General features: G+C 39.5%; 1 protein-coding gene across 4 annotated transcripts in view; it reads left to right on the forward strand.

Moving 5' to 3' along the window:
* Positions 1 to 24,541, forward strand: part of prkg1b (protein kinase cGMP-dependent 1b) — a 253,290-nt gene that overhangs the window by 213,430 nt on the left and 15,319 nt on the right. For all 4 annotated transcript variants that reach the window (XM_017484346.3, XM_017484347.3, XM_017484345.3 and 1 more), the window contains one exon: positions 1,980 to 2,054. In XM_017484346.3, coding sequence (XP_017339835.1) covers positions 1,980 to 2,054 — 75 coding nt within the window. The remainder of the gene's footprint in view (positions 1 to 1,979; positions 2,055 to 24,541) is intronic.

The following is a 24,541-nucleotide window of genomic DNA, read 5'->3' on the forward strand; positions in this document are numbered from 1 at the left end:
CCACCTTCAGATTTGAGAATTCAATAAGACAGAAAAGTTCAGTATTAAATGTGTGAAAGAATTATATTGCTGCCTGTAAACTATATCCTGTGTCTTTTTTCTGCATGTGTAAAGTGTGTATGTGTATTTAATCTGTGCATTAGTTCAAGACAGCCTGAAAGCTTTGGCTACACACATACAGACCTAAATACATGCTGAAGGTCATATGGGAGAGAGGTTCTGCCTGGGTGATGACCTATATGACCCATGATATGTACTCTATGACTTTACATTACCTATGCTATACAATATGTCCACATGATTGAAATGATATTCTTCCTCAAAATAGTAAAATATTCTACTAAAAAGATTACACTGTCACACAAATGGCAAACAAAAAAAATCCAGATGTATGAGACTCCTCAAACACTGATAAATGGCTTGAGCATAAAAGGAAATGAAAAGCATTTTCAGCTTGTCATACACACGGGCACTATTTTTATCACAAGGGTTTTGCTTTTGCGTAATCTCTTGCTGCTCCTGAAAGGGCAATACGGATTATTTGTTTTAAGTGCATGAACTGTTTTCAATCACCATTATGGTTCATTTTGTTATCATTTTGAGGACTTACTTACGGAAGCAGCTCATGTTGTTGACCTTCGTTTCATTATTTGGTCAGTAAAGTAAATAAATAAATAAATAAATAAATAAATAAATAGATATTAATGTAATAAGAGTCCGTTTTGAAAATAATTTTGCTTATTTCAACAAACAGTTTTAAATGATTCCCTTTTACCTTTCATGTAACTGGAAGATATTTACAAGATGGAAATGAAACAAATATTTTGGCATACATAAAAAAAATCAGTGTAAATATATTTCAAGAGGCCTTCAGTGCCCTCAAAAATAGAGGAACAGTAAGATTGAAATCCAATGTTGTCTTATTATGAAACACAGAAGAAGTTAGAAGAAAAGCATTTATTGCATCCATTGCTCTTCTTTAGCATTGGCATTGCAGTCATTACAGTTTGGTATTGGCAGTATGTAGCACAAGATTTTCTTTGTAGGTCCAAAGACTGACATGGTCACTGGTTCAAGGCTTCCTAATCGATCGTCCGGCTTAGCTTCAGGCTATTGTGCACTTTAATTGAGTGCATGATGTTCCTTAAATAGAGAAAAGGCATGTCATCAGTCTGTGTATTAAAACACAGCAAGGCATGCTAGTGTAGGAAAATAATGGCAAGGTGGTATTATGCAGTGGATTTATTTTCCTGAATTGTTTCATTCCTCTTATACCACAGCAACTTGCCAATGATTAAAATTTTATTTATTAACGATCGATATGTTGTACATTTTATATATTTATGGTTATGTTTAATGTGAAACACCCATGAGACAGGTTATTTCCTGTAATCACTTGTGTCATAGCAGCTATAATCAGTTGTTCCCTCACCAGTCTGTCTTTTTCTCTCTTTATGTTAATAAGACAAAAAACGCAGCTTGTCACCTTCCAGACAAACCACACCCCTGTCCTGAAGACTTCCCCGTGCTGGAAAACTTTAAGTTACAGCTTTACCTCTAACAGCTAGAAAGCCCTGACACTGGAGACTCCTTCCAAACATGTCCTCACAGTAGACTATTTATTAAACATACTTTTAATCTGTTTATGCAAGTTCCTGTGTAGAAATGTTAACATGTTAAAATGAGGGCATTAATATACCCCTGTGGTTTTCATTGAAGCTGAAACTGCTGTCTGTTAATCAACACCTTCTGACCACTCAACATTTGAGAATTCAATAGTTCTGCAGGTATAATTTAGAATAAAGGTTAGAAAGCATGAGAACACCCTGAAAGACCCGTGCCTAATAATATGTACTTGTTTTTCCTGATGGGATGTCTGGTGCATATTGCACAATTATGTAAACAATTTGACTAAAATAGGAACTCTGGGCTCTGTGCTGATTAATTGTAATCATGTGTACTCTTCTTGAATTTTGCAGTTCATTTAAGCATTTGATTGGAGGTCTGGATGATGTCTCGAACAAAGGTTATGAGGACGCTGGAGCCAAAGCAAAGTAAGTTCTATGCTTATTCTGCAGTAAATATGTGAAAAAAATCACACTAAAATACTGTACATCAAATATATATGCCCCCATGCACACACCCCATCCTTACATGTACAAACATTTACTTTACCCTACTGCAGAAAGATTACTTATAAGTTTATTTCTAAAGTTCAAAATGACGCTAGCTTTGCAATCCAAGATGTAAGGCCACCTCGGCATTGGTGAGCAAGGCCTATGCTGAAGCGGTTCTCACTTGCTGGTCACTGCATACAATGGCAGTGTTGCAGGTCTGCCAAGCAGACATGCTGATTGAGCTCGACATATGGCGACATTCAGCGAGTTCCTTCCTTGTCGTGTCGAGTTCGCCTGGGCATCCATGAGCATCCATGAGTTCTAGCGAGAGTTCACCATGACAGTCTACATCTGCTGCTAGTACCACCTTATTGGCCAGCTCAAATATGGTTCTCAGAGATAATATCCTTGCTATATGGCACTTCTTGGGAGATTCCCGTCCACAGGGATCTACTGTCTCAAGCCAGAAGGCTGATTTATCTTCCTCGGGCAGAACTATGGAAACTGTGGGTCTGGTCCGAGGGGCACCAGCTCATAGATTCTGGTCTCACAACTGAGGTTGTAGGGGTCATTTTGAACACTAGCGCGCCTTCAATGAGGAAATTGTATGCGCTCAAGTGGCAACTTTCTGTCTCGTGGTGTGAGGAACATCAGCTAGACCCAGTAAACTACAGTCCTGGAGTTCTTACAAGGATGTTTCTCAGCGGTGTTGGCTCCTTTTACAATCAGGGCCTACATGGCTGCTATTTTGGCCAGCCATGTCTCTACTGAGACTCGGACCCCATCTCTCCTCCACTCGCACGTTGAGCACAGGTTCTCCACAGGGCTGTGTGCTGAGCCCCCTCCTGTACTGTCTCTACACATACGACTGTAGTCCAGTCCACAATAATAATCTTATCGTCAAGTTTGCTGACGACACCACAGTGGTCGGACTCATCTCAAAGGGAGATGAGGTAGCCTACAAAGAGGAAGTCCTGAACTTGGCAGCCTGGTGTTCAAAGAACAGTCTGGCTCTAAACACTAAGAAAACCAAGGAGCTCATTGTAGACTTCAGGAAGCACAACACTGAGCTAGCCCCCCTTTTCATCAATGGTGAGTGTGTGGAGAGGGTCCACACCTTCCGGTTTCTTGGCATCCTTATCTCTGCTGACATCTCCTGGACAGACAACATCACAGCGGTTATTAAGAAGGCTCAAACGCGGCTACACTTCCTGAGAGTTCTCAGGAAGTACAATCTGGACCCCAATCTGCTGCTGATCTTCTACCGCTCGTCCGTCGAGAGCCTGCTGACATACTGTATCACGGTGTGGTACGGTAGCTGCACCGTGGCAGACAAGGAGAGGCTTCAGAGAGTAATAAGAGCAGCACAGAAGATCATTGGCTGCCCTCTCCCCTCCCTGATGGATATTTACACCTCCCGTTGCCTCAGCAGAGGAAAAACCATCATTAAGTACAGCTCTCACCCTGGCTCTGATCTGTTCAATCTGTTGCCCTCAGGGAGACGTTACAGGTGCATCAAAACAAGGACTAATATATTTAAGAATAGTTTTTTTCCCAAAAGCTATTACCGTTCTAAACACATACATGTACTGATTTCACAGTATATGTACATAGTGTCTCAAAACTGTGCATTTCATAGTACCCCCCGCCCCAATATCTTGTTTATTTATCTTGTTTATTTATCTGTTTATTTATCTTGTTTATTTATCTTGTTGGCACGAAACAAAAAGGAGCGGCTCTTAATTTCATTGTACATGTGTATAGTGACAATAAAAAAGGCATTCATTCATTCATTCATTCATTCATTCATTCATTCATATTGATGGAGCCTCTGTGGGGCAACATCCTCTAACATCAAGATTTATGCGTGGTGTCAGGCAACTGAGGCATTCCTGGGACCTTTCTGTGGTCCTGAAAGGTCTGTCATGTACCTCATTTGAGCCCTTAGAGTCAGTCTCAGAGAAGCTTCTGACTATAAAGGTAGCTCTTCTGCTGGCCCTGGCATCTGTCATGCGAGTAGGAGATCTACAAGCTCTCTCTGTTGCCCTTTTCTGCCTTGACTTTGCCCCAGGATTAGTCAAGGCATTTCTATATCCTAGGCTGGATTATCTTCTTAAAGTGCCTACGTCTGCTGCCCAGCCAGTAGTGTTGCAGGCTTCCTGCCCTCCTCCGTTCCTCACACTGGAACAAGAGAAATTGCATCTACTGTCTCCAGTAAGGGCTCTCTGTACTTCCGTCCACTGCTTCAGCCAGTAGCGTAAGTCAGAGCAGCTGCTGATCTGCTTTGGCAACGACAGTAGAGGTGATGCTGTGTCGAAGCAGCGGATATCTAATTGGATAATGGAAGTAATCTCTATCGCTTATGAGGGGCATGGTCTTGCTACTCCTCTGTACATATGGGCTCATTCCATTAGGGGGGTTGCCTCATCAAAGGCTTTGTCCTTACAGGATGTGTGTGCCACGCACACATTCATTCGATATTTACGCCTGGGTATACATGCCACCCTGGGCTCGAGTGTCTTGCAGTGATGCTCAGGCTCGGATCTTTTGAACTAGCCATGCCTTTAGTATGATGGAGTGGGTATTCTCATTTCCACAGCGTGAAGCTCACCGAACATTGAGTTCTTTTTGAAAGGGAACATCTGGCTTTCGCATGTAACTGTGTTCTCTGAGAAGGGATCAAGACTAGCTTTGTCATACTGGGGCATGCCTGTGAATTGCATCTTTGCTTCAGATAATAGAGGCTGATGGCACAGTTCACAGGTGCCATTTTTATATCACGTGATGCACTTGATTACCACATCACCTGATCATGGCAGGCCTATAAATAGGCATGATGTTACGCAAGCTTCAGATACCGGTCACGTGCGAGGGCACTTCCCACAGCATGAAGCTCACGCAACTTCTCGTTCCTTCTCAGGGAACAGGTTACATGCGTAACCCAGACTTTTTTGTGGAGCACGCTGCGATTACATAGTCACAAGCTTTTTTTATGCTTTTGACTAGCGCCCTGTTTTCTAACAGTCTCTTTCTTGAAATGATTCGTTTCTGTAATGAAATCCATTTTCCCTGCTATTTCTCTGCCCGCTTTGGAACACAAGTCACAAAACATTTTCTGTGTGCGATGATCATACCTGAGCCATGCAAACTCTTGAATCCAAGAAGACTTAAAATGCCTTTCCGCACGTTTACTTGAGTGTTCATTGACTGACATGGAAAGATGATCCTCTGTGTCTCCATTGTTTTCTATCTCTCATGCTGGAACAGCTGGAGCCTATTTTGCAGGTGTGCCATAAGCATTGGTGCTCAACAGAGATGAGGGTTTTTTGATAAAGTCTTATATTTTTTGTTTTGACGTCTTTCTGAGGTCGGAAAGCTGATCCTTGCTTTCCCCGTGCATAATTTGATTCTCTGGGTGAATTTTTTTCCCCCACTGAAACTTTCATACACAGCATCTCAAGTCAACACAACAAATGATGTGACAGACTATTCCTCACAGAACATGTAATTAAAAAGTAATCTCATGTAAAATATAATTCACAAATTAATATTTTTGGTTTCTTTGGTTTATATGAAAAAAAATTGTAATCCTGATTGTATTCCCATTTTTTACGAAATGTACCTGTAATCTGATTACTTTGTTTTTGACGTAACTGCTACAGTTACCAGTTTTTTGTATCCTGATTACTTAACACCATTACATGTATTCTGTTACTCCCCAAGCCTGACATGAGCTGTTACTTTAGAGATGATAGCATATTAGAACGAGCACATTAATATAAACCTGTACTACTGTCAGAGCTTTCTGACCAATCAGAATCCAGAATTCAACAGCATTGCGGTATTAACACAGTCAGTTATTAAGAGGAGCCACAACCATAATGGAGCCACAAATGTCCAAATCTGCTGTGAATCCTAATGAGAAACACTGTACCAAATCCCATACAACAAAAAAAATATTTCTCTTGCACTCCTTCTATTAATACTTTCCTTTAATGAGTCTTGCCATGTGGCATATAATTTGGGTTGAGACCAAGCATGAATAAATTGGTCTGTGTCTCTCATCTGATTAGTATGTTTGGTTGCATCTGTGACCTACATATGGCTATAATTGTCTCTGGTCATCTCAGAGACTCTAAGGAAAGTGCAAATAATTTAACTGCATGGTTCTCAAAAAAGTTTTTTTTTTTTTTTTTTCCCCAAATACTTCTGCAGTTTGAAATGATGTTGTTTCTTTTTATTTAGCTAGGACACTACATTTGTTTATTACATTATATTACATTACAGCATTTGGCAGACGCCCTTATCCAGAGCAACTTACAATTATCTCATTTATACAACTGGGGAACTGAGAGTTAAGGGCCTTGCTCAAGGGCCCAACAGTGGCAGCTTGGCAGTGATGGGATTTGAACTCACAACCTTCCGATCAGAATTCCGCTGAGCTACTACTTCCCTAAATTGGCTGGGCCCAGTATACATCTTAAGGGTATCACATACAGTGGATATAAAAAGTATACACATCCCTGTTAAAATTTAAAGTTTTGGGGATGAAAAATATAAATGAATAAATAAAATAAGGAAACAAAGTTAAATTAGGTCAGAACCTTTTTCACCTTTGTTATGAAATTGCAACATATAAAAGTCAAGTGACAAACACCAAGAAATGTTTTAGAGGAAAAAAGAAAAACAAAAAACTTCTAATACCCATCTTGCGTAAGCGTGCACACCCTTTTATAATTGGGAAGGTGTGAGTGGTCAGAATCAACCAATCACATTTAAACTCATGTTAAATACTAATTAGTATACACCTGCCATCAATTAAAGCAACTGATTACACCCAAATAAAGTACAGCTGTTTCTATAGGATTTTTCTGATATCTTCTTGGTAACATCCAACTGGAAAAGCCATGGGCTGCAAAGAGCTTATAAAGCAGCTATGGGCTCTCATTATTGAAAAATATCAATCAGGAGAGGTTTACAAAAAAATTTCCAAGGCATTGGATATACCATGGAAGACTGTAAATACAATCATCAACATGTGATAAGAAAATCAGGAGAAAAATGTTCAGATAGGCTGTCAAGAGGCCTACCGCAGCATTAAAAGAATTGCAGCAATTTCTTGCAAGTACTGGCTGCTCCCTACATGTGACCACAATCTCCTGAATTATTTTATGGGGTAGTTATGGGGTAGGGTGGCAAGACGGAAGCCTATTTTAAACCAAAACATAAATTAAAACATTTTTGGGATAATTACTCCCAAAACTATGTGGAATAATGTGTTATAGTCTGATGAGACCAACGTTGAAATTAATGGCCAACATTGGCCATAATACCAAAAGATATGTTTGGCACAAAAAAACATAGCACATCACCAAAAGTACATCATCACCCCAGGGAAGCATGGTGGTGGCAGCATCATGCTTTGGGGCTGCTTTTCTTTAGCTGGTACTGGGGATTTAATCAAGGTGTAGGGAATAATGAATAGCTCCAAATACCAGCAATTTTGGTGCAAAACCTTAAGGCTTCTGCTAAAACACTTAGACCTTGTGCGTCAATTAAAAAAAAGTTACACATAGGTTCATAGAGGACAAAAATGTCAGTGTCCAAAAACTGTCATAAAAATATTATATATTAATATTTTTTTCCACTCTCACCAACATTTTTTTAAAAATTTTTTTTACCATAATCAGTTCTAATCATAATTACCAAACATTCATTAATTTTCACAATTGCAATCCTTTAAATGCTGTTTTGTTTGCATAATGCCACAAATGGGGTTTTTTGGGGGGGGGTTTTATGAAAAAAAATAAAAATAGTCATTATTTTCCTTATGCTAAATGCTAAGCAGATTTTTTATTATTTGATTATTACAGTCTTTGATATGTCAGAGATTAAGAACAACATTAATTTTGATGCATTCATATTTTTTATGCAGTGTCAGACTTTAAAAAGAAAAACTTACCACTCAGGTCCATGAAGGACCAAAATCTCCATCAAAAAACTGTCATAGAAATATAATATATAATTTTTTTTCCACTTTCACTGACTTTGATTTTTTACCAGCATCCGTTCTGATCATAACTACAAAACATTCATTCATTTTCAGAATTTTAACCCTTTAAATGGTGGTTTCGTTACATAATGCAAAAATCTTCATATCTCAGTAACCTTCATTGACTCATATACTTGGGGGGGGGGGATATGTGATTTCCAGTACAATATAATTTCTTTTTTTTTTCAAACTGTTCACACACACAAACACACAAACTTTTCAGTACACACATACAAACCACAACTCTGATATACATACAAACACACGCACACAATTATAGCCGCATCATTTATTCAGTTGGTCTGCAGTGCTCTATAATACAGCAGAATCAGAAGAGAGGAAAAGTATGTACAGGTGCTTCACAAAAAAATTTAATATTCATTGCACATAAAGTGAAATATTTCAAGCCTTTTTTTTATCTTGATGATTATGGCTTACAGCTCATGCAAATCAAAAATCCAGTATCTTAAAATATTAGAAGAGAGTTTATAATACAGAAATGTCAACCTTCTGAAAAGTATATTGAAATTTGCACTCAATACTTGGTCGGGGCTTTAATCCTTTTGCACGAATTACTGCATCAATGCAGCGTGGCATGGAGGCAATCAGACTGTGGCACTGCTGAGGTGTTATTTATGGAAGCCCAGGTTGCTTTGATAGCAACCTTCAACTGGTCTGTATTGTTGGATCTGGTGTCTCTCATAGATTTTCTATATGATTTAGGTTAGTTGGCTGGCCAATCAAGTACAGTAATTCCATGGTAAGCAAACCAGTTACTAGTAGTTTTGGCACTGTGGGTAGGTGCTAAGTTCTGCTGGAAAAGGAAATCAACATCTCCATAAAGCTTGTCAGTAGATGGAAGCATGAAGTGCTCAAAAATCTCCTTGTAGACGGCTGCATTGACTCTCTCGACTTGAGAAAACACAGTGAACCAACACCAGTAGATGACATGGCACCCCAAATCAGTCCCCATGATTGTGGTTGTGTGTACTAAAGCAGACTGAGAGATTAAAAGCTCAGGAAACCTTTGCAGATGTTTTGAGTTAATTAGCTTATTAGAGCTCTTCTCAGGTCGACATTTCTGTATTATGAATTCTTTATTCTAATATTTTGAGACACTGGGTTTTTGATTTCCATGAGCTGTAAGCCATAATCCTCAAGATTAAAAGAAAAAAAGGCTTGAAATATTTCACTTTATGTGTAATGAATCTAGAATATATGAAAATTCCACTTTTTTAAAATTAAATTGGGGGGGGGGGGTACGTTTCCACGTTATTCTATTTTTTTGAGATGCACCTTGAGTTTCCCCATGGGCTAAACCTGAGAAAATAGTACACATTTTTAAAGCAATGTTTTGAAACCTGGCTTAGTAACCTGGTTAGCACGTTCGCCTCACACCTCCAGGGTCTGGGGTTTGATTCCCGCCGGGGCCATGTGTGTGTGGAGTTTGCATGTTCTCCCCGTGCTGTGGGGGTTTCCTCCGGGTACTCCGGTTTCCTCCCCCAGTCCAAAGACCTGCATGGTGGGCTGATTGGCGTGTCTAAAGTGTCCGTAGTGTATGAATGGGTGTGTGAGTGTGTATGTGATTGTGCCCTGCGATGGACTGGCACCCTGTCCAAGGTGTACCCCGCCCTGTGCTCGATGTTCCCTGGGATAGGCTCCAGGTTTCCCAGCGACCCTGAAGAAGGAGTACGCGGTAGAAGATGGATGGATGGATGGATGTTTTGAAACCTTGACAACAAAATAAAAGCCTATTAACACAGAATGCATGATTTTATGCTTAAACGTCACAGGGATTAAATATTGCTGGTTGAATCGGTTTCAATGGAGACATTTTTGTGCTTAAGGTCCTGAGAGTAACTATTTTGTGTATCTGTTTTAAATAGATTTATGAAAGCAAATGAGGGTGAAATATTAAAATTATAATAAAAATACACACCTTTCACAAAATTTATGAAAAAGATATGAAAAAATGAAAAAGACAAAAATGTCCATAAGGACACACAAGGGTAAAGATGAAGAGGAATTTCACCTTACAACATGACAATGACCCAATGCAAACCTTCAGATCTGGCCCAGCCAGAGTCCAGACCTAACAGAGTTAGAATGCTTTTTCAAGAAAGAAAGGCAAAAAGTCAACATGTGCCAAACTGATTGACTCTTACCCCAAAAGATTGAATGCTGTGATGAAATCTAAATGTGTTTTGAGAAGTATTAATTTAGGGGTGTGCACACTTGTGCAACCAGGTTATTGTATATTTTTTATCTTTCTTTTTTTCCCCTAAAATTATTCTTATTGTTTTTAATATGTTCACAATAAATAAACATTTCACAATAAAGGTAGAAAAGGTTCTGAAATGATTTATCTTGGTTTTGTTCACCTCTGCCATTTTGACAGGGGTGTGTAGACTTTTTTATATCCATTCTAATGGCACTATCTGAATCTATTTAGTGCCTGCCTTCTAACAAAAACAAATTTTTTGGTTCTATTTCCCAAAATAGAAACAGACTAGTAGCCTAATTTAAATCAAAGTGACCAAGCCATTATTAAGTATGAATGAATGCTGTACACTGATATGATGAACGTGTTCTGTTTGTCCTGCAAGCTTCATAGCTGCCTGCTAGCTTGTGCCTGCATGAAAATAAAAACGTCCCACTTGTGCGGCTTTTTTGTTGCTTCCTGTGGGATCACAGGGAAACTCTAGTCAGAGCCAGATGCTTATCCTTTCTGACAAGCTGTCTAAAATAAATAATTTAAAAAAAAAAACAATGTGCCTCCTTTTCATATATGTATTTGTATCTATTTAGAACATATTATCTGTTTATTCTGAATTATACATTTGTATTTGGAAACACCCCTACTGCATCTTCAATGCAGATTATCAACGCCTTATTTTTTGATCATTTAAACAGTGTGCAGGCAGTTTCCCAGTTTTTTTTATTTTATGAGTGTGTCACAATATTATCCCAAAATCCCAACAGCTTTTAAGATGCACTGGGACCACAGGGCCACTGGAGTTTAACCCTTAAATCTGGGTCAGAGCTCTCCCAGAGATTTATTTTTGTTTTTGTTGTTTAAAACCATGTGACTTTGTTTACAGACTAATTGCAACCATGGTTTGAGTAAATGGTTTTGAATTTCCTATTCGAAGTATTTATTTGATCCAGGAAATTATTGGTACAAATGCTCCACATTGTGGTTATAATTAGTCATGCCAGATTGTCGTCTCCATCTCAGGAGATCTCTCCATCAGTAACCATCTATATTTTAGTTTGTGCCCTTACTACAAATAACTGATATGTGGCCATGCAACATAAATGAGAATCGTCAGATTCTTTTTCCTAACACTCATTTGCATTTCATTGTCATTGTGTTCATTGCACAGCAAAACAATAACAAAGTACATCAGTGGTGAGGATGGGAAAAATGGTGATTTACTTGAAATTTGGGAAATTGATTAAAGAAAAACTCAATGAAACCTAGTGAAACCAACCTGTGTTCAAAACAGTTGCCCAAGAAATCGAAGAGCGCATGTAGGGGACAGCCAGGTCAACTAGGGGACATTTCAAGGTACAGGTGCATTCAAATTAAAAACAGATATGGCTTACTTGTGGTTACAAAAGTCAACCCTCAAGACATTTGCTCTGTGCAATAAATCTGAATTGTGTAAAGAAGCTTGTAATGTAACATAGCCTATGCTTAAACTAATCCCAAACATGTGTAATCATAGCTGGTGATAATTTCATTTCTCCTTTTACTCTCCAAATGAGTCATGTTGCCATAGTGTTCATTCAATCATCAGAGCCGGGTAAGTGTTTGTGTGTCTATTCAGCTCCTCTTGTCTCATTAACTAGCTCTGTGTTATAGAGAGGGCTTGCGTGATGCATGTAGAGAGCAATAAGCTTGTGTTAATGAACACACTGCTGCAACAATATTCATGCCTACAAGTGTCTAAACAGCCTTCAGGAGCACTGCTGATGAACTTTCATTAGGTTTATTAGTTAGTAGGATACAAGGCTGTTTGCATGATGTGTATCACTACATTTTCCGTTTTGAAAAGCTGATTTTCTTTGCCACTGTCTTGTCATTGTTGTAGGTTTGATGTTTTTCAGTGACTACCACTAGATTTCGTTAGAGTGCATCATTTCACACAAAAAAACCCTCCTGTCAGTGTGATTTTATGTGGTTTATAATTCCACATTCAATACATTATATAAAGCCCAGTGTTGACCTCATGTTACCCCCAGCTAGCTTCTTGGCTTGGTCAATCTGCCAGATTATAGCAGAGACCCAGATCAGTTTCCAGATCTGTCCTGGACACATGTAAACAGGGAAGACACCTGGCAGGGGGTGTCAGCTGCCATGGAGTTCCTGCAGCACCTGAAATATGTAGGATGCAAAACAAGAACAACAACAAAGTTGACTATATGATTGTAATAAAAAAACATTATGTGTGGATTCACACGTCTGGTCCACATGTACAAAAAAATCTGAGGCACAACTCAGATCACACAATGAAATCTCTGACCTTATCTATATTACACAGCAGAGCTGTCATTGGAGGCACATTATGTGTAATGTTCATACTAAGAAAATGAGGAATTAATGCATTCTTGAATCTGTAATGTCTTTATACACCAGTTACCCCAGAATGAACTAAATGACAAAACTTGTGTGTAATGTTTTACAGTTACACAGTGGAGTTCTTAGCGGCAGTTAAATTTATGTCATATCACAACAAACCGGGCGCATGGTGGTTTAGTGGTTCGCACGTTCACCTCACACCTCCAGGGTCGGGGGTTTCCTCCAGGTACTCCGGTTTCCTCCCCCAGTCCAAAGACATCCATCGTAGGCTGATTGGCATGTCTAAAGTATCCGTAATGTATGAATGGGTGTGTGAGTGTGTATGTGATTGTGCCCTGCGATGGATTGGCACCCTGTCCAGGGTGTACCCCGCCTTGTGCCAGATGTTCCCTGGGATAGGCTCCAGGTTCCCCGTGACCCTGAAAAGTATAAGCAGTATAGAAGATAGATGGATGGATCACAGCAAACCAGTGACTACATTTCCCATCATGCACTGCGGCCTACAAACAGGGTCGCCATGGACCACAATTCCCAGAACATTCACCTTCATTCTAATCATGTACACCTGCATCCAATCTCACACACAATCACACCACACATAAAAGTGTCTGTTCAAACACTTAGTCTTTGCGAAGTATTACATGAGTTTCCAAGCCATTGTTCAAGCTGTGGTTCATCGTGTTTTGTGTCCTAGTTTTGATCCTAGTTTTGACATTTCTCGATTCCTGTTTTGGAAATTGTTCAACCATGACTTCCTGTTTCACAGGGGTATAAATATGAGGTAACACATAGGCCAGATTCCCTTAGTCATTCGTAACAATGGGAAAGACCAAGGAATATAGCTGTGAAGTGCGGCAAAATGTTGTTGAGCTTCACAAAATGGGAAGTGACTATAAGAAAATAGCAAAAGCATTCAAAATGCCCATGTCCACCATCAGGGCAATAATTGAGAAGTTCCAGTCTACTGAAAATTTTATGAATCAACCTGGAATTGGATGTGTGTCAATATTGTCTTACTGTGAAGAGGATGGTTCGAGTGACCAAAAAATCTCCAAGGATCACAGCTGGCGAATGGTCAGAAAGTCTCTAAATTTATGATTCGAAGTCATCTACATCACCACACGTTGTTTAGAAGGGTTTCAAGAAAAAAAACATCTACTCTCATCCAAAAACAAAATCAAGCGTCTTCAATTTACCAGACACTACTGGAACTTCAAATGGCATCAGGTTCTATGGTCAGATGAAACCAAAATAGAGCTTTTTGGCAATAAACACCAGATATAGTTTTGGAGCATTTTCCAGCAGGACAATGGTCCAAAACATATATCAAAATCAACACTAAAAAGGTTTGCTGACCACAGAATCAAGGTCCTGCCATGATGAAACCCATAGAAAGCCTGTTGGGTGAACTGAAGAGGAGACTCCATCAGCATGGACCTCAAAATTTGAAGGATGTGGAGAGATTCTGTAAAGAGGAATGGTCTCTCCAACCTCATCAGGCATTATAGCAGAAGATTCAGTGCTGTTATCTTGGCAAAGGGCGGTAGCACAAAGTATTGCTTAAAATGGTGCCAAAAATTGTTGCACAAAGATAATTAACAAATATATTTTTTGAGAGAAACCTGTTTTGTTTGATATCCATCAGAGCAGAGTACTTTTGTTAATTTTTTTAACTAAAAGATCAAAAGGTTAAACAATAAAGACAATTTTTCACAGCCTTCTTTGCTCATATTTACCAAGGGTGCCAATATTAGTGGAGGGCACTATACAAACCATGAACAGCATTAATACACCATAATTAACATTAACAAAGTTATTAAGGTTCATTGTTATGAGTAAGGATCTAAGCCACTTTGACAAGGGCCAAATTGTGATGGCTAGATGACTGGGTCAGAGCATGTCCAAAATGGCAGGTATTGTGGGGGTGTTCCTGGTATGTAGTGGTTAATACCTAACAAAAGTGGTCCAAGAAAGGACAACTGGGAACAGGCAATAGGGTCATGGGACCCAAGGCTCACTGATGCGCCTGGGGAGCAAAGGCTAGCCCTTCTGGTCCGATCCCACAGAAGAGCTACTATAGCACACATTGCTGAAAAAGTTATGTGGTTATGATAGAAAAGTGTCAGAACACACCGTGCATTGCAGCTTGCTGCATATGGGACTGCGTGGCTGCAGACTGGTCAGAGTGCCCATGCTGTCCCCTGTTCACCACAGAAAACACATACAATTGGCACATGTGCATCGGAACTGGACCATGGAGCAATGAAAGATGGTGGCCTGGTCTGATGAATCATGTTTTCTTTTATATCACGTGGATGGCTGGGTGTGTGTGCGTCGCTTACCTGAGGAAGAGATGGTACCAGGATGCACGGCAAGCCGACTGAGGCAATATTCTACTGGTAAATCGTGGGTCCAGGTATTCATGTGGATTTTACTTTGCCACATAACACCTACCTAAATATTGTTGGAGGCCAAGTATACCCACAACGGTATTCCCTAATTCTCTTTCAACAGGATAATGCACCCTGCCACACTGCAAAAATTGTTCAGGAATGGTTTGACAAACATAACAGAGAGTTCAGTGTTGACTTGGCCTCCAAATTCCCCAGATCGCAAATCAATTGAGCATTTGTGGGATGTGCTGGACAAACAAGTCTGATCCATGGAGGCCCCACTTCGCAACTTACAGGACTTAAAAGATTTGCTGCTAATGTCTTGGTGCCAGATACCAAAACAGCCAGTTCATGTGTATTTCATTAACATTTAAACAAACATCATTAATTAATGCTACTTACTTTGTTAAAAAAATACTCATGGTTTAATAATGCATAAGTTGTTGTTTGTTAATGTTAGCTAATGCTAAAAAATAATATTACTTAAGAGAACTTTAATGCACAATGTTGCTGATTTATCTTAAGCCGTGACTAGAAAGAGCCTAAGCAGCTGAATGAATGAGTCTATATACAATACATATAAGTTCTATTTTGGTTTGCTATGTACACAATTGACATTCCAAAGCAGAACTAATAAACAGTGGTATCTGTATATAAACATTCCCTGCAGCAATCCTGTGACAGTTCAGTTAAACAGTCTAATGTAAAGGGCAACTTTTTAATAAAAAGCTATTATACAACCCCTGGCAAAAATTATGGGATCACCACACCCAGTAAATAAAAAATTACAGATATGACACAACACAATTTTTGTTTAATAGCTGAACATTCTGGCTTTGTGAAACATACCTCAAGCTAATTAAATGAAATTATTTTAATTAATGGCATATTTTTTTTTTAGATCAGGTAGAGGAAAAAATTATGGAATCACTCCACACTCAATGTTAAGGAAAAAAAATATAGAATCATAAACAAAATTAATTCACAATTAGTACTTTGTTGCTCTTCCTCTGGCTTTTATGACGGCCATGGACTTCACTAATGAAAAATAATATTCTCCAAAAGCTGGTTCCAGCTTTCCTAGTGGTTAAAAAATTTGCTTTGCAGCATGGAGCCTTGTCATTTTTTAAAATTTCCACCAGAAATTTTCAATCAGATTCAGAGTGTTTGCTGGCCATGTTGTTGAGTTGATTTGCCTTTCCTGAAGAAAAGCTTTAACGCTATTTGCTCTGTGGCAAGATGCATTATCATCCTTAAAAAATGACTCAATCATCACCAAATCTATTTTCTATCGATGGGATGAGAAAAGTGTCCAAAATTTCAATGAATACCTGTGTATTCACTGTTGAGGTCTCCCCGATCCTTTACCCGATATGCAACCCCATGTCATCAATGAGCGGGGAAATTTGATTGTTTTCTTCTGGCAGTCATCTTTATATATTTCATTAGAACGGCACCAGAGAAAAGTTCCAGCATTTGTGATTTTTTACTGAATATCAGTTTCATCCAATCATCCACACACCATGATTGCATCTCTTTAGCCTCTGTAACCTTGTCTTCCTTGGTATACCCATATGTTTTCCTTTTATAACCTTCCCAGTTTGTTCATACTTGCACCAAATTTTAGACACAGCTAACTGGGAAATACCAACATCTTTTGCCACACTTTGTGTCAGATGTCCTTCTTGAAGGAGTTTTATAATCCTTTCCATTGTTGTTCAATTGACAACTCTCTTGTTAAGGCCATTTTTCCTTTAAAAAAAATCCAAGGTTAAGGTCTGTAAGCACTCTCTTTTAACTGCTAAAAGATTAGCATTTTTAGACTTGTGCTGGTATTTGTTTTAGAAATGAAAATTACAAGGTGATTCCATAATTTTCTTCCTCAGCATTGAGTGTTTCCATTTTTTTCCCCATTGCCATTAATTAAAATAATTTCATTTAACTTGTTTGAAGTATGTTTCACAAAGCCAGAATGTTCAGCTATTAAACAAAAATAATTTTATGTCATATCTGTGCTTTATATATTTGCTATGAAGCAAAAAATCGGGTGAACGTCCTGTGGCGATTCCATAATTTTTGCCAGTGGTTGTAGTGTAGTAGCTCTGGAGGCTTCAGTAATCTAGGAGTGTACAGCATGTCCAGCATGTATCTACTGCCACCTACTGGATGCAGTGCACTAATATACCACAGGTCTTCAGTGAATAACAAAGATAATAAGTAGAGATAGCATGACACAACTTTTTCTTTTGTGATACTGATACAGAAACTTTGAGTATCAGCCAATATTTTTACCCATTCAGTATTTTTTCATAACTACTAAGCTTTTAAGTGATTAAAAAAAAAAAACCCTAAAGCTAAAAACTAAAAAAAAATGCATGAATAAATGCATAACTAAAAACCACAGCTTTCACAAACAAATAACCTACACTGCAAATATAAAGTATAAATATAAAATAATACAGTCAAGTCTCTTTATATGTAAATATTTCTAATATAAAAAAACCCTTTTCCATATTTATTTATTTATTTATTTATTTATTTATTACAGGATCAGTTCAAATTAGTTCAGATTTTTTTTTTCTTTTTTTTTTCTTCCATTATAGCTGACCCACTATTTTTGCCTGTATCAGCTCAGTACTGAACCTGGATATCAGATTGGTGCCATTTCTAACAATGAGAGGTGAATCAGTAGAAGCATGTTTCAAAGACTTAATTTTTTTATTGAAAACATTCATAAGAACACAGAAAAATTATTAAAGAATGTGGCTATCTTACAGTTGTTGAACAAGGTCTGAAAACAGTACCAGGGTGGCGCAGGAGCATAACCGAGCCTCAAACGAGATAGCGCCCTGCAAAGGGAGTTGCTACGCATTATTTTAAGATGAACATTTCTGATTATTTAAATGAAGAGCCCTTGGGGGCTCTCTCAGTATGTGGGATCCCAGGAAATTGCTTGCCTTTCCTGCAACTTTAAATGGAAATTGGACTGAAAATTAAATCTTAGTTTTACATTACTCTTAGATATACACACAATCAATCAGACATAACAAAAGGATGACTATGATATAACATACATTTTCACTCACCACTGGATTTGCTTTTGTCTTATTTGGAGAGTATGTACATGGACACTCATGAACTCTTGTTCTTAGTTCTTAATTTACAGCAACAAATACCTGGTTAATAGTTACTTAAACATAGCCAGTGTTAACCTTGCAAGCTAGCTAAGACTCAGTGTAGTTCTTTCCATTGAAATTAAATAGAAGTGTAGATGGTTTTCTTAAAACGCTGTACTAAAGTATACAAATCTGTTACTCATTCTGACTGACTTGCAATTGGTCTGTACTGTTACAGAACATACATTTCTTAGAGTATTTATTTGCCTCCTAGCCCTTTGCAAGTATGTTCCAGTGAAAACATTGATAACTACTTTCAGCAGGACAAATTAAAGCTAATAATTATTTTGAAACACAGCGAGCTATATATGTTTATATTCAACCAAGTCTAGATAAATGGCTTACAAACAGTAAGAACACTCCAGGCAAGTTTTATGATAAATCCAGTTTCACATATTTTTAAGCAATTACAGTAGCCCTCATATGCAAGAAAAAATGCATGGAAACAGTCTATTATTTGTATGTTTTTAAAAATCTTTTTGATTTAGAAGAATCTGGGCTCAGCCCTGGATGGTTAACAGTCCAGCCAACGCCCCTTGTGTCACGTATCGTGACTGAGTGGAGATAGGACGGATGCAATTGCAGTATGAACAGTTTTATTTAAGAGAGAGACAGGCAGACAAATCCAAAACGTGATCCACAAACGTAATCCAGTAATATGCAAAGTTCAGGCGATCGGCAAACAGGCATAAAGGGGCAAGGCAGGAATCAAAGTCGCGGTCACGGAAATACAGGGTCGAGGAACAAAACAAGAAACATGAACAATAGCGCGGGACTGGTAGCGGAGAAACCAGCGTGAACAAAACTAACGAACCTAAACATGAACCTAAACATGAACCTAAACATGAACCTAAACATGAACTAAGACTATGGTTATCTATCGTGAGGACTTTAAACTAAGTGACTAACTCATTCAAACTACTCTAATATTCCGCACCGTGTGCTGGGAGGCGCGCGGTATATATACATACATAATCAGCTTCGTAATGGCTGACGGCTGAGGGCAATTCGGACACACGTGACAAAATAGCTAATGACGGAACAGGGAGGAGACATAACAAAACATAACAAATGCACGTGTCCAAATGTCACGAATGTCAACAACGAAAAAGCAGGTGCTCGCGCACCTTGCACAGCAGCGTGCATTCACATGCTCTTCGGCACGCTGCTTAAAGGGGAAGTCGTGACACCTTGATGTTAAAATGAAAAGTCAGACTATATTAATTACACTTATTTAACCTCCAGTGTCTGTGTGTTAAATCCCACATTGACTCCCATGTCCTGCTAATGATGTTTAAGCTCTGTTTAAGCACATCTTGCTGATCTCCTGAACCAGAGCTCCGTGTTCACTAAAAACGTCTAGCATTTTACATATGATGCTTCATATCCGGAGCATATCTTCATGTAGTCAAGTTGTAAATAAGATGTTTGGAAGAGACAGACATAGATGAGGCAAGCCCTCTTGTTGCTATGTGGGTTCTTTAGAGAATGGCCTGTCAGAAACACATTCTATATACAGCAACAGAGGACACAAGCAAGTGGACCTTACTAACCATGTGACCAACTGTTTGATTTGTGATTGGCTGGCTATTTGCTCTTAGTCTTCAAGGACATGAGCTCATGTCTAGTGGATGCTTTTAAAGAAATGTCTATTCAATATTTTATGTTCTCTGAATGCATATGTTGCCTATACATGTAGGGAATGCAAGTACATATCTGCATAGCAATAGTTATTTTAATCCTTATTAGTATTACGGAAACACTCTTGAAAGACAGTTAGATAAGTGGGTTATTTGTATGCTCTAATAAAATCTGTTTAAACACACTCTATACATGACTGTCTGTCATTCACAAAGTTACAATATGTTGTATAAAGGAGAAAACCTGAAGGGTTGCACTGTTTTAAGAAAATAATCAACAAAAGGGTGGTGTGATGTGAGGGGGTGAAGTGGAGGGCCATTGCAACATTTTATAGTTACATTCAGTTTATAGTTACATGCAATGCTTTGGAACATCTGCAATAAAGCTATTTAACAGGAATTAGTTCCTGTTATCACTTATAACAGCTACAAGCAGTTGTTTCCCTCAGTATAGTTGGATGGATGGATGGAGGGATGGAAAGCTTGTCATGTTACCAAGAAACCACAATACAAAACATCCTCAATCCTTAGTCGTGGAAAACATATCACTGACCATATCAATAGTTATACTTTTTTCTCTGTTAAGTGATAGCTTTTCTCTTTACTCTTATGCTTATATTACTTGGAGCATTCACCATACAATTCCCTGTGAATGAATATTTGCTATAGAAATGATAAAGTCTTAGATGGAGCACATTAATGTAAACCTGTGATTTGCCTTCTAGCCGGCACTATTGTTGAACTGCTGTTAAAGAAAATTAATTACCACCTTCTAACCAGTCAGAATTCAGCATTAAACAGCACATTGCCTAAACTATGTACATACAATAATACAAAATATAATATGAAGCACTGAAAGACAATTCCACATTCTGTACTTGGGCATGGCAATTATGTATTGCTCTCTGAGTTTTTGCCATTCATATCTTATTATGGACTTACAGCCAAGTTGCTATGGATGTATATTAGCCCAAAAACTGCTTGTTTTCAGTTCAGAGTAAATATACAGTTGCATAAAGTAGGTGACATTGGATTGACATTTAATTAGGGCTTTAAATTTCATAAGACATGAGTGTGCACATGTCCTGGTTCTTTCATTCTTGTTTACAATGTACTAAAAATGGTAAAGTTTCTACGTTGCGCTTTTGTAAAGTTTCACATACAAATGACAACGTTGTCAAAATGATCCTCCTTCACACAGATCAGCCAAAACATCTAAAGATGCTTTTATGCATGCCAGGCCAGTAGTTGGCAATGTCACTTTGTAAAGAAACACTACGCATCTGCACAAATAAGCATTCTTCCATAAGTTTTCCTTCCATTCATGCTAGTCAACAATGCTATTGATAAAGTTTTCCCACCAACTGCTTGTCCTCCCAGGTCTTACGCAAACACACCTTTTGAATACCCTTCATTGGCATAGATGTGGGTTAATAATTTGGCGTACGTAATAAATGCGTCTCCACTGGTCATAGTAGTGATGCAGTAAATGTATATTTTGTTGGAGAAGCGTCAATAAACTCAAAATCTTGGGCAGCACAGACACAGTCCTGTAGTCTGCCACTGTAGTTTTGAATATCTCGCCCATTGTTTTGAAGTAGTCACACGCATACCTATTGATTGAACATGTAATACGCGTGCGCATAACATCATTGTTTTCACAAATTCTTGTTTTTGTATGTTTTCACAGACTATAACTTGCACTTTGAAACCTGTTTTCAAAAGTTTGCGTTTTCAGGCCCCAAAACGTCTGGGTTACCTATGTAACCTTGTTCCCTGAGAAGGGAACGAGACATTGTATGAGCTCCACGCTGTGGGAAGCCCCCTCACGCATGACTGGTATCTGAAACTTGTGTAACATGATGCCTATTTATAGGCCTGCCGTGATCAGGTGATGTGGCAATTAAGCATGTCACGTGATATAAACACGGTACCTGTGAACTGCGATTTCAGCCTCTATTATGTGAGGCGAAGACGCAATTTACAGGCATGCCCCAGTATGACAAAGCTATGCAACATCTCGTTCCCTTCTCAGGGACCGAGGTAATATGTGTAACCCAGACATTCCCTTTCAAAGGGAACTCAACATTGTGTGAGGTCCACGCTGTGGGAACAAGAATACCCATTCCATCATACTGAGGGCATTGCCAGTTCAAAAAGGCCGAGCCTGAGGGTCACTGCAAGACACTTGAGCCTGGGGTGGAATGTATATCCAGGTTGTAATATCGAATGAATATGTGTGGCGTCAACCATCCCGCCGCAGCACACACATCCTGTAAGGAGACATCTTTGGACAAAGCCTTCGTGGAGGCGACCCCCCCTAGTGTTATGAGCTCTTATTCCCAGAAGCTTAGCGAGACCGTATGCCTCATAAACGATACAGATTGCTTCCACTATCCAATTAGAGATCCGCTGCTTCGACACAGCATCGCCCCTACTGTCACTGTCAAAGCAGAGCAGCAGCTGCTCCAACTTACGCCCCTGGCCGGATCGGTAGACATAAGTATAGAGAGCCCTTACTGGACACAGTAGGTGGAATTTCTCTTGTTCGGGTGTGAGGAATGGAGGAGGGCAGAAAGCCTGCAACACTACTAGCTGGGAAGTAGCTGTAGGCACTTTAGAAATATAATCCGGCCTAGCATATAGGAAGGCCTGGGCTAATCCAGGGGCGAAGTCAAGGCAGGAAGGGGCAACAGAGAGAGCTTGTAGGTCTCCTACTCACTTGAGAGATGCCAGGGCCAGCAGAAGAGCTACCTTTAGAGTCAGAAGTGTCTCTGAGGCTGACTATAAGGGCTCAAATGGGGCACCTAGCAGACTTTCCAGAACCACAGAAAGGTCCCAGGAAGCTATGCAAGGTCTGCAGAACAGCCTCAGCTGCCTGACACCATGCATAAACCTTCTTAATAAACATTAGAAGATGTTGCCCCATGGAGGCTCCATCGATAGGGGCCTGGCTGGCTGAAATGGTGGACATGTAGACCCTGATTGTAGGAGTCAACCCTGCTGAGAAACATCCTTGTAGGAACTCCAGGACTGTAGCTATTGTGCAGTTTACTGGATCTAGCTGATGTTCCTCACACCATGAGACAAAAAGTCACCACTTGAGTGCATACAATTTCCTCGTGGATGGTGCTCTAGCGTTCAACATGGCCTCTACAACCTCAGTTATGAGACCAGAATCTATGAGCTGGTGCCCCTCAGGGACCAGACCCACAGTTTCCATAGTTCTGGCCGAGGGTGATAAATCAGCCCTCCGGCCTGAGACAGTACATCCCTGCGGACAAGAATCTCCCAAGGAGTGCCGTCTAGCAGGGATATTATCTCTGAGAACCATATTCGAGCAGGCCATTAAGGTGCTACTAGCAGCAAACATAGACGATCTTGGTGAACTCTCATTAGAACTTGTGGGTGCAGAGCAATTGGGGGAAAAGCATACAGATGTGACCTCAGCCACGTGTGCAACATGGTGTCCAGCCCCATTGAGCCCAGAGCTGCTCTCCATTTTTGGCATATCCTTGTGACTCCTTGGTGTCAGAGAGGATTTTTTTCCATAGCGGAAGGCGGAGTTTCGATGCGAGCTCCAAAATCTGGCAGAGGGCCATACCTGGAAGACAGAGCAAGAGATAAAGCTGCGCTCTTCTCCGGCTCCTCTTCCAGATCCGTATGACATCCCCAGGACCTGAGCCAGCTGGCTGCCTTGGCAGCGGCCGGCCCAGATCCGTGAGGCTCTGAAACCCAACCCCTCTCGGCCGAGAAGAAAGCAAGCAGTAAGTGGAGCGGCCTAAGTGTAAGGCGTTCACAATGCGCACAGTCAGACCTCTCAAGGGCTGCCCTGGCATGCTCCACCCATAGACACTTCACACAGAAAGTGTGTCCATCCCCCCGTGTTGAAACGGGAGCAAGGAGTAACAAACTTCCTGAAATTCTCTCTCACTCATACTTTTCTCTTTTTTTTTTAAAGGGACAGAAAAGTAAAGAGATTTTTCTTTCTTTTTTAAAAAAAAAATAGAGAGGAAATGCGGAGTCTTTTGCAAGCATTACACAAATGACTGACATGCAGTCTCACTGAAGATAATAAGGCTGACGGTGCGGTACACGTGCCGTTTTTATATCACGCGATAACGCTTAATTGCCACATTACCCGATCATGGCAGACCTATAAATACGCACGATGTAACACAAGCTTCAGATACTGGTCATGCACAAGGGCGTTTCCCAAAGCCTGGAGCTTGCACAACATTGCGTTCCCTTTGAAAGGGAACTCCATTGTTGTGAAAACGAACAGCCAAAACAATAACCATGGCACAAAATATACATGTTACATAAAAAGTCTGAGCAATCTAAAGTCAAATAATTTATTCTGGTACTAGTCTCCATTTCATATAGTTGATTTTCTATGTATTTACACTATATGGCCAAACTTTTGTGGACACCTGACCATCGCATACATATAATGGCATTACTCAAACTGTTACCACACAGTTGGAAGCATGCAATTGTATAGAATGTCTTTGTATGCTATAGGTTTACAATTTCCTTTCACTAGAACTTAAGGACCCAAACCTGTTCCTGCATAAT

Source organism: Ictalurus punctatus, chromosome 13 (assembly GCF_001660625.3).
Source record: "Ictalurus punctatus breed USDA103 chromosome 13, Coco_2.0, whole genome shotgun sequence".
NCBI lineage: Eukaryota > Metazoa > Chordata > Actinopteri > Siluriformes > Ictaluridae > Ictalurus > Ictalurus punctatus.